The 20,620-nt window shown below is 38.0% G+C and overlaps 1 protein-coding gene across 2 annotated transcripts in view; it reads left to right on the top strand.

Annotated features, from left to right (window-relative positions):
- TMEM245 (transmembrane protein 245) overlaps positions 1-20,620 on the top strand; it is a 102,532-nt gene that overhangs the window by 72,328 nt on the left and 9,584 nt on the right. For both annotated transcript variants that reach the window (XM_029203038.1, XM_029203036.1), the window contains 3 exons: positions 9,201-9,301; positions 10,199-10,373; positions 15,148-15,342. In XM_029203038.1, the coding sequence (XP_029058871.1) occupies positions 9,201-9,301; positions 10,199-10,373; positions 15,148-15,342 (471 nt within the window). The remainder of the gene's footprint in view (positions 1-9,200; positions 9,302-10,198; positions 10,374-15,147; positions 15,343-20,620) is intronic.

Raw genomic sequence — 20,620 nt, 5'->3', positions numbered from 1 at the left:
TCTTCCCAATAGGATAAAGCTATGGAATCAGCCATATCAAAGGCTGCCATAATCCTCTAGCCAGTGTGACTTAAGCCAAGTCTTACAGAAAAGTATCTAGCTTGTCCATAAAGAACTTCAAGAAAGATACTTCTTTTTCCTGAAGTAACCTTTACTAGCACAGCTGGCCATCCTCTAAATGTCTGTCATTGAGTCATTTTTTTTTTATACCAAATATGCCACCTCCTTTGTTTTAAAGATTATTCTTTAATGTCATGGTTCCTTGGAACTGGTAAGCAGAGCTGTGATTTGTACCTAAGTCCAGCTGATTGAGATCACACATTCTTCTGGTATACCATGATGCCTTCTTCCAGGAGATGGTTGGAACAAAAGATGATGAATTAAATTCGTGGTACTGTTAAGACTATTCGCATGGACACATGAGGCTGGCAGCTAAAAATTTAGTTCTTTGCAGAGAAAGACAAATATCACATGATATCGCTTATACGTAGAATCTAAAAAAAGGAAACAAATGAACTTATTTACAAAACAAATAGAAAACAAATTTATGGTTACCAAGGCTGGAGGGAGGGTTAAATTAGGAGCTTGGGGTTAATAAAATACAAACACTACTGTGTGTAAAATAGATAACAAGGGCCTACTGTATAGCACAGGGAACTATACTCAATATCTTGTAATAACCTATAATGGAAAAGAATGTAAAAAAGAATATATATATTCATATATATGTATAACTGAATCTTTGTATAACTTTGTTATATTTGTATAACTGTACACTTTACACCTGAAACTAACAGAACATTGTAAGTCAACTATATTTCAATAAAAATTTTAAAAATTAGGTCTTTGGTTCAGGAAGGAATTTGAGGTTAGAGAGTGTACAGTCATCTACATAGATATGAGGGAATATGTGTCTTTTCACAGGTTAGATTTGCTTTATCTTCTTGGGATTGTACACACTAATTATGTACTATAAGAATAGCCCATGTCTTGGTTCTAACGTATATTCGTACAAAAACCATTCATTTTATCTTATTTTTTTAAAATTTGTTTTTAACTTTTTATCTTGTATTGGAGTATAGCCGATTAACAATGCTGTGATAGTTTCAGGTGCAGAGCAAAGGTTAATGTTTTTTTATTGTGGTAAAAGTCACATAGAGGACTTATTTTTAATACAGAAAAAAAATTAACAACCAACACTACAATCCTAATTGTTCTCAAAATTGATAGATTTCTGTGAGTCTGAAAAATACGGTACAGACGAGATAACTTGTTATATAGGCTGGGCCATTCTTCTAACCACAGCTATATCAAGTTATATAAATTATAGATTGTAATTCAGGTTGATTTTTAGCAGCCTGAGTGCTTTTTATTTCTTTACTGGGTCAAATTCAAGGCTTAAAATATACAGTCATACATAGATACCTCTGAAGAACTTTCTCATATATGTAAGATAACAATGAGTTCTAGTTCTACAAGCTCCTGTCAGTTTTTTCATTCTTAAGGATTATGTTCAAGATGGAATATGTTTCTTCATGGAGAAAGATTTTAAGAGGGAAAATATTATACAAATGATCATGAAAATATTATCATAATGCCCTGAGACTGAAGTTTAGTGTGTAAATTATCAGTGATGTCAGGTTTTATAAGCATCAGTCATTAGTTGTCATCAGTGTTGCAGTTAAGTGAATTATTAAACTCATTTTATATGATCCATTAATAAGTTAAAAGTGGAATTGAAATTGGGAGTTAACTGCATGTCCAGACAGTGAAAGTGTCTTTGTTCTTCAAGCTTTGCCTTCTGAAATATGTGGCTACTAGATAATCACTGTCTCATTGAATTTCTGAACCTTAGTTATTTTTCTCCATTCTGAATGAGTATTCTTCTAAACCGAATACATTTGTGATTGGGTTTTCATTTCATGAATTTTTGAGTTAGTGGCATGCATCCGTTACCCCTAAACCATTTTCCTCCCCTTAGAGCATGTTGTGTCCTGAATGTTTGCATCACACCCTTCTTCCCCGATGCTCCATTCTGCTTGCTCTGGTGGAGATATTGCACATTACTAAGTTGCATGTTGTCACGGCCTCAGTGCAATTTAGTGTGTGTGATATTTTCACATGAGTGCATGCACACGGGTAGGGCTCTTGCTTGTGGGATTACAGCTTTTCAGGGCCGGTGGGTGGGAGTCCTAGTGATGAATTTGATGGGAGAATGTATGTACTGTGAGATTTTCGGTGAACATGCTTCCCACCTCTACCCTCCAGTTTTGCAGAATTAAAAGTATTTGGGTTAAAAAAAAAAAATCAGCGTCGATCATTTAGTAAATCAGTATTTCCAGATTTTACTGGAAATATTAAATATTCATTAGAAAGAAATTCTTGTGGATTTAAGGTTATAAACATTATTTGTTTAAATTAAAACGTATAAGGAAGAGTTTAAAGCTGTAAGAAAATATATTTTCATTTATTTGAAGAGATCTCCTAACGCTGAAATAGAGAGGCAGAATCTCTTATGCATGTTTGGGAAAAGTAAAATTAGTAGAGTTCTTAAATAATAACCAAGTCAGTAAATATAATGCCTTTTTAACCTACTTGATTAAAGATCAGTTTAATAAGCTTAAACCTTTGCTTCAAGTTTCCAAGGGAAATGACTTTTAAAAACTTTGTCTTGTATTTAGTTTCTCTTTGTGGTGCTTTAAAAATTGCTAAGTTCATTTTAATAAGGCTCATAATAGAACTAGTGTTGAGATACAAATGTTTGCTATTTGCGTATGTAATTGAAACAACCTCTTGTTGATTTTTTTAATTAGCACCAGAGTAAGTATGCATGATCGGTAGGCACTGTCAAAGACACAAAACAATGTGTTAATTAAATAAAAATATTGAATTAGTATTCACTGCTGCCAAGGACTCCACACGGTTTAATGTGCTGCCATGGTCGTACGCTTGTGTGTGTGATTCACAGTTATTTCCAGCGGGGATAGAAGGCGTCTATGGGAGCAGCTCTCCCTGAGCCCCTCACCAGCGCGCTAGGTCTGCGTGCACAGCGTGACCATTCCCCTCTGGAATGGAAATCCAGTGTCAACCAAGTTTCTGTACCTTTTACTGTGGAGCTGGGTCTCTGGGGTGCCTAGTGAATCAGGAAAGGGAGGGGGTTGTAATGAAGGGATCCCTGATTGGTCATTTTATGCGTGGGGTCTCTGAACATGCCTGCCCTCTCCACTAGCTCACCTTCTACTTGAGGTGCACTGTGTGGCAGTAAAGGTAGACTACTGTTGTTCCCTGGGGAATGATAGTCTAATAGTCTTCCTGTCTGACCTTTAGAAAGAAAAGAGGGCAGAACCAGTGTAAGGAAATGTCAGGAGTAGGCAGAATTTGATTGTGGACTCTTTACTCTCCTTTTCTTTCTTTTCCCTTAGACTGTGCTTCCTACTTGTTTGTGGTCTAGGGCCCTGTGTACCCTGAGGGCACAGAGCTTCTTGACTATGGTTTTTCATTCTCCCCACCCATGTCCTTGCTTCAAGTCTCACTCCATTAAAAGCAAGTCATCTGATGAAATCCTGAGTTGGCTGGCTAGTTCTCTCTCACTCAGTTTGGAAAAGTAACACAAATACTCTTTCGGTCAGAAATGAGAGGGGGCTGAGAGCAGAAGTAAAAAATTTGTGAAAACAACAGTTTCATCTCACAGTTTATAAAGGATAAACACAGAGCGCTGGTTAAGAATTAAAATTCTAACCAATCATTTGAAGTCAATTTAGGTCTCTGGTACAGAGGAGTTAGATATGTAGTTGTGTAAACGAGGCAGGGACACACAAACCTTTATGTGTCATAATTATACAAGTATAATTACACTTAGACAAAAAGCTGATTGTGTATCAACTTGGAACTTTTATTCACAGAGAGGTATGCTTAGATGAGGCCTGACTGGATGGGATGCGCTATGGCCTGCCTTCCAGTAGAGGGGACCCCTGCCTTGTAACAGTCTCCATATGGCACGGGGCAGGGGAACATCTATAGGACTGTCTGACAGTGGAAGGTCTCTGAGTGAGGATGTGGCCTTGTTAGAAAGGGGGAGCCTCCAGCTCAGGGGTTGGTGTCAGTCTCATCCATTGAGCTAAATCAGGCCTGCTGAGCCAGATTAACTGAGCTACCGAAAGAGGGGAGGAAAAGAGCCTCCTGAGTCTTCTGAATTTGATTCTCTCCAACTGCTGAGTGCTGGGAAAGCCTGGAGATGTAGTTAGAGAACAACTGTCAGTCTTTAAAGAGTCACTGAAAAGAGGTGTCTTAGAAGGTGGAGCACGCGCAGATATTCTTCCACTCAAAAGAAAAGATTGGAACTTCCCTGGTAGTCCAGTGGTAAAGAATCCGCCTTCCAGTGCAGGGAACTTGGGTTCAATCCCTGGTCAGGGAACTAAGACCCCACATGCTGCGGGGCAGCTAAGCTCGTGCGCCACAACTAGTGAGCTCACACGCCTCAACGAGAGAGCCTGCGTGCCACAAGCTACAGAGCTCACATGCCCTGGAGCCCGTGTGCCACAACTAGAGAGAGAAAATCCCACACACCACAACTAGAGAGATGCCCGTGCGCCACAACGAAAGATCCCGCATGCCTCAGCCAAGACCCCGTGTTCCACAACTAAGACCCGACGCAGCCAAATAAATAAATTAAATAAATAAATATTAAAAAAAAAAAGATTGAGGTGGATAGTGGAGAAAGACTGTATGCTACATACATATGAGACTGGTGAACTTGATACCTGATAACAGTAGCTCCAATAATAGCCACTGTCATTGAGCACCAAGTGTGTGTCAGGTCAGTTACTGGGGACTCCAGATGCGTTGTCATTTAGCTTTTTAAGAGCTGAATTGTTCTTTCTGCCTTACACCTTGAGGAGATGTGGTGTGATGTAGCAGGCAGTCACTTCTGGCTGGGTGTCCATAGACTATAGGTTTTCTCTGAATGGAGAGAGAAAAACAGTTGCTAACGTTTCTTTAAAATGTTAAACAGATACCATATTACCCAGCATCTTCACTCTAAGGCATTTACTGAAAAGCAGTGAAAGCATGTGACCAAAACTTGTGCTTAAATGTTCATAGCAGCATTATTCACAATAGCCCCAAACTGGAAATAGCCCAAATGCCCATCAGCTGGTGAATGGATAAACAAATTGTGGTATATCCAGATAATGGAATACTACTCAGCAATTTAAAAGGAGCAAACTACTGTGTGGATGAACCTCAAAAGCATTGTACTAGGTTAAAGAAACCAAACACCAAAAGCTGTGTAATGACAGTGGGAATGTACTTGACACTAGTAAGTTTCATGTTATGTATATTTTACCACATTGTTTTTCAAAAGGTACGTAATGTATGATTCTGTTAGTACAAAATTCTAGAAAAGGCAAAACTGTAGTGACAAAGCATATCTAATGGCTGTCAGAGACCAGGGCTCAGGGAGGGATTCACTATAACAGGGCATGAGGAAACTTTTTGGGAATGATGTTAACGTTCTATATTTTGATTCTGGTGGCAGTTATGCAACTGTATACATTTGTCAAAATCCACGGAATCATATGCTTAAAGTTGGTGAGTTTTATTGTTGCTAAATTATAGTTCAATAAAACTTATGTAGAAGAAAGAGAGGAGAAAAAATGGCTAGGAATTTGAAGGAGTTAAAAAATTCTCTTAGTAAATTATTAGATTTTTCTCTGCTTTCTAAAAAACTGTGTACCAGATCATAAGGTAGGGGAAATATATTGTCTTTACTTCCCTCATTGGGGTACATGAAAATGTTTAGTTACTGCGAACAATAGATAGTGCATTTAGGGTCTACAAAATTACTTAAAAGTTGCCTTAGTGAGAATATTACCAACAGTCAATATTCCCAGAGCTAGAAGGAGACTGTTTTCCTACGAGTGGTCCTTTTTGGATTGAGCTTTGCTTACTTGCCACCTAGAGGGGTGATTCAGTTGTGGTATTCCATTGCACTTTTTTTTTTTTTTTTTAGAATCAGTTAAGATTTATTGAATTCTTACTATGTCCAAGGTTTATGATAAATATTTTACTTTTTTTTTTAACATCTTTATTGGAGTATAATTGCTTTACAATGGTGTGTTAATTTCTGCTTTATAACAAAGTGAATCAGTTATACATATACATATGTTCCCATATCTCTTCCCTCTTGGCGTCTCCCTCCCTCCCACCCTCCCTATCCCACCCCTCTAGGTGGTCACAAAGCACTGATCTGATCTCCCTGTGCTATGCGGCTGCTTCCCACTAGCTATCTATTTTACGTTTGGTAGTGTATATATGTCCATGCCACTCTCTCACTTTGTCACAGCTTACCCTTCCCCCTCCCCATATCCTCAAGTCCATGCTCTAGTAGGTCTGTGTCTTTATTCCCATCTTAACCCTAGGTTCTTCATGACATTTTTTTCCCCTTAGATTCCATATATATGTATTAGCATACAGCATTTGTCTTTCTCTTTCTGACTTACTTCACTCTGTATGACAGACTCTAGGTCTATCCACCTCACTACAAGTAACTCAATTTCGTTTCTTTTTATGGCTGAGTAATATTCCATTGTATATATGTGCCACATCTTCTTTATCCATTCATCTGTTGATGGGCACTTAGGTTGCTTCCATGTCCTGGCTATTGTAAATAGAGCTGCAATGAACATTTTGGTACATGACTCTTTTTGAATTATGGTTTTCTCAGGATATATGCCCAGTAGTGGTATTGCTGGGTCATATGGTAGTTCCATTTGTAGTTTTTTAAGGAACCTCCATACTGTTCTCCATAGTGGCTGTATCAATTTACATTCCCACCAACAGTACAAGAGTGTTCCCTTTTCTCCACACCCTCTCCAGCATTTATTGTTCCTAGATTTTTTGATGATGGTCATTCTGACCCGTGTGAGATGATATCTCATTGTAGTTTTGATTTGCATTTCTCTAATGATTAATGATGTTGAGCATTCTTTCATGTGTTTGTTGGCAATCTGTATGTCTTCTTTGGAGAAATGTCTGTTAAGGTCTTCTGCCCATTTTTGGATTGGGTTGTTTGTTTTTTTGTTATTGAGCTGCATGAGCTGCTTGTAAATTTTGGAGGTTAATCCTTTGTCAGTTACTTCATTTGCAAATATTTTCTCCCATTCTGAGGGTTGTCTTTTGGTCTTGTTTATGGTTTCCTTTGCTGTGCAAAAGCTTTTAAGTTTCATTAGGTCCCATTTGTTTATTTTTGTTTTTATTTCCATTTCTCTAGGAGGTGGGTCAAAAAGGATCTTGCTGTGATTTATGTCATAGAGCGTTCTGCCTATGTTTTCCTCTAAGAGTGTGATAGTGTCTGGCCTTACATTTCCATTGCACTTTGATGTCAACTTATTTTTGGCTTAAAATTTTTAAAACACCATAAGTTTGATCGAAATATCACATCTATATCTTTTCTCACCAGCCCCCCTTCCCCATTCTAGTCAGATTCTGTACTTTTTTTCTTAGACTTTGTTCTCATTAATCTTTCCATGATATTTGATATTATTATTCCCTCATTCTCAAAAGCTTCCTTCTCCCTTGCTCTCTGGGAATAGTGTACTCTAGTGATTTTCTTTCTACTAGAGAAATGATTTCATTATCTCTTTGGCTGGTGTATCTTTGTCCTTAGGTCCCTTAAGAGAACAGAGCTCATTGCCCCATTCTTTCTAGGCTTGCCCCTTGGGATATCTTACCCTATCCTATGATTATTTGGTGTATCTCAAATTTCTTGTCCCAAGGTCGCTGTTAAGCCTTGTCTCTTATTTCCAGCTACCTCCAGGGTATTTATTTTCATCATCCTTTTTCAACTTAACACTGCCCAAACTAAACATGTTCCCTTTTCTTCCATGTCCTCGCCCATTCTGGGGTTCTCCATGACTTTGAGACACTGCCATTCTTTCTCCCTCAGGTTTAAAACCTGAATCTCTCATGTTCTTTTTTTCTTCCATGTCTTCTAATCAGTTACTGTTCAGATCTTTTATATTTCCTGTGGGCTATCTCCCTTACTTTAAGTCTTTTTGGTATCTCTTTAGCCTGTGTCCTTATTGTTAGAGAGCCTATGGCACTTTTTTCAGTGAAAGCTGCTGGTCAGTATGACAAGGTTTCACAATTTTGAGAGCCACTCTGTCCCCAGATGCATGTCTCAGAACCCTATGAAATGACTGAGTCACTGGATTCCAGAGTTTGACTTACTCTCCCAGTACACCTCTTGGGATGCTTTGGAAAATCTTGGTGTGTCCTTTTGTGTGTACAGTGTTACGTTGCTGCCACCGTCTCTGCTTTTTTCAATCACAAACAGCTTTTCCTTCTCTCATGAGTATATAAGCGTGCATCCCGTGCACCCCACAGATTCCTGTTTTTTGTAACTTTGTGATACCTTGGGATAACTTAAGATTTGCTGCCTTTGTGCTCTCCCTGAGCAGTTCCTTATTTCTCCTCCTTATACAGTACTACCTTAATCTTCCAACTGAAAAGCAAAAATGAAGTACCTGAGATTGCGTATTTTCATTCCTATTAATCACGGAATATGCGTGTCTGTTTTTACACCTCTTGTATTTTCCTCTCTGATTTTACTTCGGAATTAATAAGATTTTTTTGTAAATTCTCACCCAATGACCTGCATTCTTTGATAGCATTTTTATAAGTTACTTTGTAGGTTGGGTTGCATGGTTTAAGATGTGTGGGAGCATTTTGTTAACGAGAAGAAGGACTGATGAAGTACCGGCTATAGTATTCCTCACTTGCTCTTCCCAAAGAGGGGGGCTGGCCACAGCCTGGATGTCTCCAAATTTAAGTACATCCTCAGAAATAAGATATTCACACTTATTTTTCTTTCTCTTTATTTTGGTGGTGAGCGATCTGCTTTAGAAGTGAAGAGTTGATGAGTTATTTCAGTGAATAGGGTATTTTAAGGTGTTTTATTTCAGTTATCTTTTCATTAGAGAAATTTAAAGAACAGTTTAGTAAACCTATTTCAAGTTTTCAATACAAGATTTTTATGTTTCTCTGAAATAAAATGAAAAAAGCATTCTCAGGCCATTGGAAAAATTGAAGCTATTATCAGATTTGGATAAAGTGGCCAGAAGCCTAGAAATATTGATTTTTCTGAGTCACAGTATGATACTGTGTTTATTTTCTTTCCCTTTTATCTTTGGACGTTCTAGAGGGGTGTTTGATGCTTCCCTCAAAATGGCTGGCTTCTACGGATTATACACCTGGCTGACTCATACTATATTTGGCATCAATATTGTCTTCATACCATCAGGTAACAACTGTATCATAACTTCTGCTGTCCTCTATTTAAGGAACATTAAGCCATTTTACATATATTGTCAGCTTCCTTAAATTTAAAATGCTAAATTTTGAGATCTAATCTGGTCCAGATTAGGAGCAGAAATATGATTTGGAATGTTTATTTATTGCTGTATCCCCAGTAGTTAAAACAATACCCAGCACATAGGAAGCACTGCATAAATAACAAATACTTATTTGTTAATTGATCATACTGTTCTGGAAAGGGATGAGTGTAAAGTAAGGTCCTTCAGTTAGCAGGGTTATTTTTGGTGTTTTTATTGAAATTACACTTCATTTTTATTAGAAAGAAGCAAGGTAAAGAATATATGTTCTTATTCGAGATTTAGAAACTAATTTCTCATTTGGCTTTGGAATCAGTACAAATATTTGACCAGTGCTCTATAGTTATATCATAGGACTGTACAGTTGTCCTTTGGTATCCCTGAGGGTATGGTTTCAGGACCCCCTGAGGATACCAAATTCTGTGGATGCTCAGGTCCTTTGGCCCTCTGTATTTGCAGGTTCCACATCTGAGGATATGGAGGGCCACCTGCATACGTATTAACTAACCATTGATTGAGAATAACAACTGTGGGACACTAAAAATTTGTTGCTTAAGAACAGATTCATGAAGTAAACACACACTTCAGAAAGATTTTCATGACCCAGTTTGAAGATCTTGGACCTCATTCAACTAGCAAATTCAGTTAAACAGGGCATATCATTCCCCTAAAATTTGAGTTTGTATTTGTTTAACTTGTTCTGGTGGAAATTTTTAAGTAGTAGGAGCTAGTGATTAGATTCCGCTGTCTTGTTATTGCTTTGCTGATGATGTTAAGTTGCTTTTTCTTCTTTTAATCTTTATTAGCTTTAGCAGCAATCCTCGGAGCAGTGCCATTTCTAGGCACATATTGGGCAGCAGTACCTGCAGCTCTAGACCTGTGGCTTACACAAGGCTTAGGATGCAAAGCCATCTTACTGTTGGTTTTTCATCTCTTGCCGACATACTTTGTAGATACTGCCATCTATTCTGATATATCAGGGTAAGTATTCCACAGAACTTCTGAAGTTGGTGATGAATCATATCCAGGAATTTCTTTGGCCCTTTTTTTTTTTTTTTTTTTTTTTTTTTTGCGGTACGCGGGCCTCTCACTGTTGTGGCCTCTACCGTTGCGGAGCACAGGCTCCGGACGCGCAGGCTCAGCGGCCATGGCTCACGGGCCCAGCCGCTCCGCGGCATGTGGGATCTTCCCGGACCGGGGCACGAACCCGTGTCCCCTGCATTGGCAGGCGGACTCTCAACCACTGCGCCACCAGGGAAGCCCTCTTTGGCCTTTTTAAAGAAGATTTTGGTTTTTTCCTTTTGGGCATGGGAGAAAGGACTGGTGGTAGGATTTTCAGTGAAGTAATCTTTTGTGATCCCACTGATATAGTCAAAGTTTAATTTAATTAATATCATTTGCAAGGTATGCTATTTTGTTACAAGTTTTATTTACAATACATGAGACTAAAAATTGTGAATAATCCTCTGGTTTAGTGACATTTAACCTAGGAAAAAAGAATTACTGTACATACTTCAAAATAAAAACATTTTAAGTACGATAACAAGTTAGTAGTTATTTTCAGAACTTCTTTGTTTTCAGAGAAACACATTATTAGGTTCTAAGTTTGAGGATTTCCACGTAAAATGAAACCTCATCAAGTTCGTATCTGACAAGCAGTGCTTTCTTACTTTAGATATTATAGTATGGTTCTATGATGAATGCAGATTAAATTTAAGGCAGAAGCCAAACTTTGGCAATATAATAAATATCTGTTTTTGTAGGTTTTGATGTCTCTTAGAAATTGCATTCAGTAAATCAAGCTGATTCTCATTTAGTCACGTATCCAGATTAACATTGCTTATTGCAGTCTAGGATGTGACAAATATTGAATTTTATTTAGCTACTCAAATTCAGAATATGGCCCACTGAAACTATCATAATAGTTAATATTTTAAATTTTCTTTAAGTAAAACTCATCACAATAAGCGTAGACAGGGTCTAAGTTTACAGGAAGAGGACCCTTCAGTTAATTTGAAATTATGAAGAGACCAGTCATATGCTACCTTGTTTTCTCTCTAGTAAGTTAAAATAGAAAATAAATGATATAGAACAACTAAGAAGCCCCAAAGTTTCAGAGCAACAAGAAACAAGCAACTCCATAAGCAAGCCTTAGGGGAACTTTTTTGCCTAAAACTTAAAGATAACAGGAGAACTTCATAGTGAGCTTAACTAACATTTAATAGTTGCAATTTAAACCATAAGAGTAGTTACATGATTTATAGTTAAGTGTTTTCATTTCTTTAAACTTTGCTGTAAATTTTATATCAGGGTTTTTAGCTAGAATTTAAGACTTAGATATAGTTCTATCTTAATAATGAAGTAACACCTTATTTAACCAACATCATTAGGAAATGAAAAATTTTACATAACTTGCTTTATTTTATTTTGTAATAAATTAAGCTTTTATTTAAAAGCTCCCACACTTTTTTTTTTTTAAGCTTTAAGCATTTTTGATAAAAATTTTCCTTAAATGTATTGTTTAGGGAAAATGCTTGCTTACATAGTGTAACATGGAATATTGCCCTAAATCCTTTTTGGAATGAAGAAGACAAATAAATTACAAATATAATTTATTGGTTTCCTGAAGACTAGCTCACCTTAAATGTTACTGAATTGTAATACAGTACAGGATATCCTTCCAAGGTATTTAGTTATTTTTCCCTTCACTAAATTGTTCTAATCATCTGTGTTTAGAAACTAGAAACAAACAAAATATACCTTATTTCTAAGTCCCTCTTATTCAGTGGTCATATGTTATCAGGGTGCTGTGCTGCTGTAATCTACAGGTATGCCTCATTTTATTGTACTTACTTTATTGCGCTTCGCAGATACTGCTTTTTTTTTTTTTTAAAAAACAAATTGAAGGTTTGTGGCAACGCTGTGTTGAGCAAGTCTATTGACACCATTTTTCCAACAGCATTTGCTCACTTTGTGTCTCTGTGTCATTTTGGTAATTCTTGCAATACTTCAGACTTTTTTATTATGTTTTTTATGATGATCTGTGATCAGTGATCTTTGATGTTACTATTGTAATTGTATTGGGGTGCTATGAACTACACCCATATAAGATGGCAGACTTAATTGATAAATGTCATATGTGTTTTGACTGCTCCACCAACCAGCCGTTCCCTTATCTTCTCCCTCTCCTTGGGTCTCCCTAGTCCCTGAGATACAGCAATATTGAAATAAGGCCAATTAATAACCTTACAGTGGCCTCTAAGTGTTCAAGTGAAAGGAAGAGTCAGACATCTGTCACTTAAATCAAAGGCTAGAAATGATTAAACTGAGTGAAGAAGGTATGTTGAAAGCTAGGCCTCTTGAGTCAGTTAGCCAAGTTGTGAATGTAAAGGACAAGTTCTTGAAGGAAGTGAAAAGTGCTATTCCAGTGAACACACACATGGTAAGAAAGCAAAACAGCCTTTTTGCTGATACGGAGAAAGTTTTGGTATTCTGGATGGAAGATCAGACCAGCCACAACATTCCCTTAAGCCAGAGCCTAATCTGGAGAAAGACCCTAACTCTTCTCAACCCTGTGAAGGCTGTGAGGGGTGAGGAAGCTGCAGAAGAAACGTTTGAAGCTAGCAGAGGTGGGTTCGTAAGGTTTAAGGAAAGAAGCTGTCTCCAGAACATAAAAGTGCAAGGTGAAGCAGCAAGTGCTGATGTAGAAGCTGCAGCAAGTTATCCAGAAGGTCTAGCTAAAGAGAAATAATGAAAGTGGCTACATTAAACAGATTTTCAATGTAGACGAAACAACTTTCTCTTGGAAAAAGATGCCACCTAGGACTTTCAACGCCTGGCTTCCAAGCTTGAAAGGACAGGCTGGCTCTATTGCTAGGGGCTAATGCAGCTGGTGACTTTAAATTGAAGCCAGTGCTCATTTACCATTCCCAAAATCCCAGGGCCCTTAAGAATTGTGCTAAATCTGCTCTGCCTGTGCTCGAGAAATGAAACAACAAAACCTCGATAACAGCACATCTATTTGCAACATGGTTTACTGAATATCTTAAGCCTACTCTTGAGACCTACTGGTCAGAAAAAAATGATTCCTTTCAAAATACTTTGGCTTATTTGACAATGTACCCAGTCACCCAAGACCTCTGATAGAGATGTGCAATGAGGTTAATGTTGTTTTCATGCCTGTAATACAACATCCATTCTGCAGCCTGTGGTTCAAGGAGTAATTTCAACTTTCAAGTCTTATTATGTAAGACTTTACCCAGATCCTGTGATGGATCTGGGTAAAGTCAATTGAAAACCTTCTAGAAAGCATTCAGCATTCTAGACGCCATTAAGAACACTCGTATTTCATGGGAAGAGGTCAAAATATCAACATTAACAGAAGTTTGGAAGAAGTTGATTCCAACCCTCATGGATAACTTTGAGGGGTTCAAGACTTCAGTGGAAGAAGTAACTGCAGATGTGGTGGAAATAGCAAGAAAACTAGATTTAGAAGTGGAGTCTGAAGATGTAACGGAATTACTGCAGTCTCATGATAAAACTTTAATTTTCTTTGCTTATGGATAAGCCAAGAAAGTGGCTTCTTGTGATGAAATCTACTTCTGGTAAAGATGCTGTGAAGATTGGTGAAATGGCAACAAAGGATCTAGTGTATTACATAAACTTGGTTGATAAAGCAGAAGCAGGGTTTGAAAGGATTAACTCCCATATTGAAAGAAGTTCTATGGTGGGTAAAATGCTCTCAAACAGCATTGCGTGCTACTGAAAAATCATCTATGAAAGGAAGAGTCAGTGGATACAGCAAAACTTCATTGTTGTCTTGTTTTGAGAAATTGCCACAGCTGCCCCTGCCGTCAGCAACCAATCACGCTGATCAGTCAGCGGCCGTCACTATCGAGACAAGACTCGCAAAAAGATTACAATTTGCTGAAGGCTTACATGATAGTTAGCATTTTTACCAATCAGGTATTTTTAAATTAACGTATGTACATTTTTTTAGACGTAATGCTATTGTATACTTAAAAGACTACAGTACAGTGTGAACATAATTTTTATATACTCTGGGAAACCAGAAATTTCATGTGACTCACTTTATTGTGAGATTTGGCTTTATTATGGTGGTCTGGAACCAAACCTGCAGTATCTCTGAGGTCTGCCTGTGTCTTATTTCATTCCAGTTATGTAAGTGATACTGTGATAAGCTGGAAGACAGTTATGACTCTCCTATGAAATAAAAATCTTGGGCTTTTTATCAGATATTTTCCTCATGAGGCCTTTTATCACTACCTGTGTTAAAATCTGTATTTTAGGAGGTTGCTAGAAGTCTAACTTATGAATAACAGGGATGTCATTGTATTGTTATCATCTTTATAAAAAAAAGCATAATTAGTTGAACTACACACTTAATTGTGCCCACTTAATTTTTCTAGATGGAGGTAAACCTAACAGGTAGATTATATAACGAGTCCTAAGCTGACATTAACCCACCTCAGACAGCCCTGTAATGGTACCTGTTAACATTGCTGACTTCACTCCTTCAGTTGCTGGACCTATAAAAAGGCAAACGTCACACATGTAGGCAAGAAACTTTTTGCATCTTGTTATCTGCATTGAGGTAATCTGAAGAAAGCTGATAATGCAATCAAAAGGCAGGTGTATTGCAGGATGAACATTGCGTTAGAGAATGTATTTCCGACTTACTCCAAGGTTTATGTTTGTTAAAAGTCATGAGTAATCTGTGTGCTCTTTATTCCAGAGGTGGCCATCCTTACTTGACAGGCTTGGCAGTGGCTGGTGGAGCGTACTACCTGGGCCTGGAAGGAGCAATCATTGGGCCCATACTTCTCTGCATACTTGTGGTCGCTTCCAATATCTATAGTGCTATGTTAATGAGTCCCACGAATTCAGTACCCACACCAAACCAGACCCCGTGGCCTGTTCAGACTCAGCGGTGAGTTACAGCAGAATGGTCATAAACTGTGTATGAAATTGAACTAACCTGTCTCATTATTTTTCACCTGGATACAGTCTGTTAGGATACAGAGTATTTCAGTTCCTCTGCTCTACTAAAGATTGAAGACACTAAGTAAATAGAAATCATTTGCGTGTAGACTTTTGGGTTTCACATATCAGGAACATTTAAAAACCGATTGGGTCAGAATTGTTAATGTCATGAAAAACCAAAAATAAATAAATTTTAAAAGACCATTTTGAGACAGGGGTATACTAGATTGAAGGAGACTTAGGAAATAGGACAACCAAATGCAGTGCATGGGTCCATGACAGGATCCTGGATTGGGGAATGGAGAGAATCTATAAAGAACATTTCTGAAGCAGTTAGAGAAATTGATTATGGACCATATGTGAAATAATATTATATTGATGTTAAATTTCTTAGGTCTGACAGTGATACTTTGGTTATGTAGCAGAATATCCTTTAGGGATGAGATGTCAAACTGAGAGGGAGAAAGTGACTGTAGCAAAATGTTCACAACTGGTGAATCTAGATGAAGGACAGACATATGGCTGTTAATTGTACTATTTCAAAATTTCTGTAGGTTTATTTATATGCTATTAATTTATATATATTTATTTATATACTGTAGTATTCCAGTGTGTGAATATACCACAATTTATTTATTCATTGTAGTATTGATGGACATTTGGGTAGTGTCCAGTTTAGGACTGTTATGAATCAGGCTGCTATGAACTTTCTGGTACATGGCTTTTGGTGAACATGAGTACTTACTTCAGGTGCGTATATACCAGCAGAGGAATGGCTGGGACTACATCTGGTTTAACTTTAGTGGATACTTGCAAAACAGTTTTTCTATGTGGCTGTACCAGAAATTACATTTTAACAACAGAAAAGTAAGAAGGACTTTAAATGAAAATCCAAGTCTCAGAATACAGGATTTCAACTTTCCAGAGACCATACCGCATTGCCTTGTTATTTTCAGTTGGAAAAGAATTTTTTTGTTGCCTATTCTAGTGTAATTAAGGAGTCATTAACAAGTTGATTCTGAAAATGTATTTAGTGAAACTATATTTTTATTTGAAATTCTTCTAAAATGTTCTGCTTATTTCATTTTAAGTGCTGTATTTTGTGAAGAAAGACATAGTCCTTTAACCCAAAACAAGTAGAATAACGTTTCTGAGTTAGAGCTAGTCGGTCAAAGGGCCATCTTAGTTAATTCTAGGCACTTATTCGATGGCAGTGAAATATCAGTTTCCTGAAGAAGAATGAAAAGAAGAGGTACTTCGAGGTTTTAACTAAGACGTCACCAGTTTGGGGGTGGTTACACTATGATATCCTTTCCTGCCTTTGCTCTTAAAGGCAGGTACTGGGTTCCTGAGAAGTCAGTGGACAGTTACTTGAAAGCAGTAGAGAGCATTTGCTGAGTGGATACCATATTCCTTGGGCTCACGAAACAAGAAGTAAAAAGAAAATTGGTTGATCAATATTTTGCTGTTATTTTAGAAAAAGACTTCTGATGATTCCAGGTTGGTAGAGCAAGAGTTAGTTTCTAAGGTGAAACAAAAGAAGCTAATATGAATCCTTCTAGAGGCGAGTGACCCCTTTCCCCTGGCCCCCTTCTGAAGGCAGAATGTTGTTAATTAAGTGGTATGGGGGTTTGAAAAAATAATGTAAGGACCGATATAGCTGTGATCTTTTTCCTTCGAAGTTATGGATGGATATAGTTTAAAAGAGTCAAAAGTTTCTATAAAGCTTGTGAAAAAGAGCAGTCCTTTGCCTTCTCCCTGCCCCTTCCTTTCCTCTCTAAGAGGAACCACTTTCGACTCTATCTGATGTTTACCTCCATATCTTGAAATTGTGTTTATTTCTTGATTTTTTTCATGTATTGGCACTGTTTACTTCCCATTTGGGAAGTGAGAAATTACCTCTTTTACTAACCATCCGCCCGATATTACTAAACTGTGATATTGGTTAGATCAGTATTCAGTGTTTACATTATTATGGCTCTGTAAATGACATTCATATTTAAGCCTTCTTGTATATTGTCTATAGTTCCTTACCTGTACAACATTTTGCTTTCCTTTGTGTTATAAAGATACCGTTTTTTATTTGCTTTGTTTTCTGTGAACTTATAATTAGTCCAATGCCAGGCTTTGCACCAGGTATTTACCTCTCCTCTCACTCAGCATGCTGACTTACGTCTGGTTTGCTATAAGTGTTATCTTCCTGAAGAAGTCGCTCCTGGATTGTTCTGATCTGCTCCAGCAGAGTTGTACAGCTGTCACCCTGGGGATTCCCCCAGCTCTCCCCTCTGTTGGAATGCTTATTTCCCATATGATTTCCCAATATTGTTTTCTTTCTTGATTTATTCCTGCTTTTTGTTGGAGCACATCCTCCTGTAGATTCTTGGGAAAGAATGCATGGGAGATAAATTTGGGGGACGATACATGCCTGAAAAGGCTTCTAAAGTCATACTTACTCAATAGTTTGCCTGGGTAGAGAATTCTTTGTTTAAAATTTTTTCCCTTTAGAACTTTATTTCTTCATTGTTTTCTAGCTTTCATGGTTGTTAAAATTCTGAAGACTTTCTGGTTTCTGATTCTTTGTAATTTAACTGTTTGAAAACCTATAGGATCTTTTTTGTTGTTTTTAATCTACTTTGTTGTTGTTGTTCCAATTGGCACTTGTATCAAGTGCCTTTGTGACCTTTAAAACTGGAAATTTATGTTCTGTGCTTCTGGAATTTTTCTTCGGTTATTTTATTAATGATTTCCTTCTCTCCCTTTCAAAACTACTTTTATTTTGGTGCTGACCCGCATACACTGTTCATATCATTTTTTAACCTTTTCTCTGATGTTCTTCTGGTTCTGTCTTTTTGGCTCCCATTTTCTGGGTGATTTCTCCAACTTTATCTTCTAACACCTTCTTAGAGGTCTCCATTTCTGCTATCATATTTTTGGGGGGGTCTGGTTTATTGAGGTATTATTTGTATAAATAAAATTTATCTTTTTTGGCATATAGGTCTGTGTTACTTTTCTATGATACATAACAAATTTCCACTAACTTAGTGGCTTAAAACAACATACATTTATATTAAAGTCCATGAGTCAGGAGTACAGGCATAATTCAGCTGGGTCTTCTACTTAGGATCTGCCAAGGCTGTGGTCAAGGTGTAAGCTTGGGCTGGGATTTCATCTGCAGATTGGGGAGCCCTCTTCCAAGCTTGCCTGTTGTTGGCAGAATTCCTTTGCTTGCAGTTGTAGAACTGAGGCTTGTAGCTTCTAGAGGCTGCCCCTTTCCACAGGCATTTCATAACATGATGCTTGCCTCTTCAAGGCCAGCAGGAGAGTATTTTTCTGACTTCTGTCTCTGACTGCTAAGACCCTTTTGTAAAGGGCTCACCTGATTAGACCTAGCCCACTGAACATATTGCCATTTTGATTAAAGTCAATTGTTTAGGGACCTTGATTACATCTGTAATATCCCTTCACCTTTACCAACACAACATAATCACAATAGCAGGTATCGGATATTTTTGACTACTGGCTTATGTTAAGAGTGAACTACTCAGGATCTGTGGGTTGGTTGTTATGTGTACATTATGGTATTGTTATCTGTGGGTTGGTTATTATATTACCATAATATAATCTGCCAGGACCGTTGTCTTGTGCAACCCTTGATGTCAGTGCTTTTTGGTTTCCCTTTGGGGCTGCTAAATTCCTCAGAGAAAGATCTTTTAAGCTCCTGCCCAGAGTTTGACAGCTTGGTCTTACTGATTTTTAAACACACTTTAAAGCAGCCCTTCTGTGCTTAGTCCCACCTTCAACCCCACTTCCAAAGTTACTTGATATCACCAGTTCCTGAGCCTTATGGGCAATTTTGCTGAGTAACTCCTGGCTTAGGATTCAGCTTTTTAGGTTATGCTGGGTCATAACAGTTGTTCATCTCCTTTCCATCTTCTAAAAACTTGTTGCTCTTAACCTCTTACGTTCTTTTTTTTCTCCTCTTTTTTCAGGTAGGTTTATGCCTTTAAAAAAACACTTTTTACTGGCATTCTAATGGGGTTTTGAGAAGGCCTGAAGGAACTATGTGTTCAACACAGCACTTTCTAGTGGAAAGCCTAAATGACCTCTTAAACAGTAACAAACAACCACCACTGACATTTATTGGGACTCAGCATGCCAAGTTCTGTGATAAAACTTTACCTGCGTTGTCTTATTTTACTTAATCTGTCCAATGTTTTCATGTGAGGTTAGGAAAGATTGTTTTCCATATTTTATAAACGAAGAAATCAGGGCTTAGAGAGGTTAACTTGCCTCTAGTCACATAGTAATAAGCAGGTGAGCTGGTGTGTTACAACTAAAGATCTTTCTTTTCCTTAGTCATCTCCCCCCTCCACTCCCCACAAGATAAAACATTCTCCTCTGTTTCCTTCCTCAGTAGATGTTACCCTCTAATTATATGTGCCAGTGTGAGGTCATCCTTATGACTTTCCATCTCCTCAGTAACCATCTATACCAAGTCCTATCAGTTTTATCTCAAATCTGTCCTTTCCCCTTTTTCTCCAGTTCCACCTGCCCTGAGCCCAGCTGTTAGGTTTCTCACCTGGACTGCTGCAGGCATCTCAGTCTCCCAGCCGGTCTCTCAGTGTCCACTCTTACTGTCCTCCAGTCCCTTTTCCATACTGCAGCGGATGTTTTCTTTTCAGAATGGAGGCAAATCTGGTTGTGCTTACCAAAACTGGCCTCCCATTGTTCTTACAAGGAAGATCAAAATCCTTCCAAGGCCCTACATGATCTACCTGTGCCTGCTTCACGAATTCTGAAACACTTTCCCCTGTCTGAGCTGCAGCCACATTGGCTTTGTGTCAGGGCCTCAGTGACACCAGCTCCATTCAAACTCTAGGACTTCAAGCACGCTGCTTTCTCTGTCTGGACACTCTCCCCCTCCCCCATCTTTCCTTGCCTAGTTAACTCCTAATCATTCTTCAGATCGCAACTCAAGTGTCAGTTCATGGGAGCAGCTTTCCCCACCCCCAAGATTAGGTTACGTCCTTCTGCTAGTTTAATGCTCTTACAGATAGCACCTTGTACCTTTCCTTTCTCCTACGACTTTCACTTATACACTTGATTCTTTGTCTTTTCCCGCTTGACTGTGGTTGCTGTTACTGCGGGGTCGTGTCCATGTTAGTTACTGGTGTATCCACCACACCTGTCAACCTTGGAAAGTGCTCTCTTCCTAGTTGAAGGAA

Source organism: Monodon monoceros, unplaced genomic scaffold (genome assembly GCF_005190385.1).
Source record: "Monodon monoceros isolate NGI ecotype Baffin Bay Population unplaced genomic scaffold, NGI_Narwhal_1 Super_Scaffold_5, whole genome shotgun sequence".
NCBI lineage: Eukaryota > Metazoa > Chordata > Mammalia > Artiodactyla > Monodontidae > Monodon > Monodon monoceros.
The sequence above is the reverse complement of the archived record's forward strand: the minus strand, read 5'-3'. Positions and strand labels throughout refer to the sequence as shown.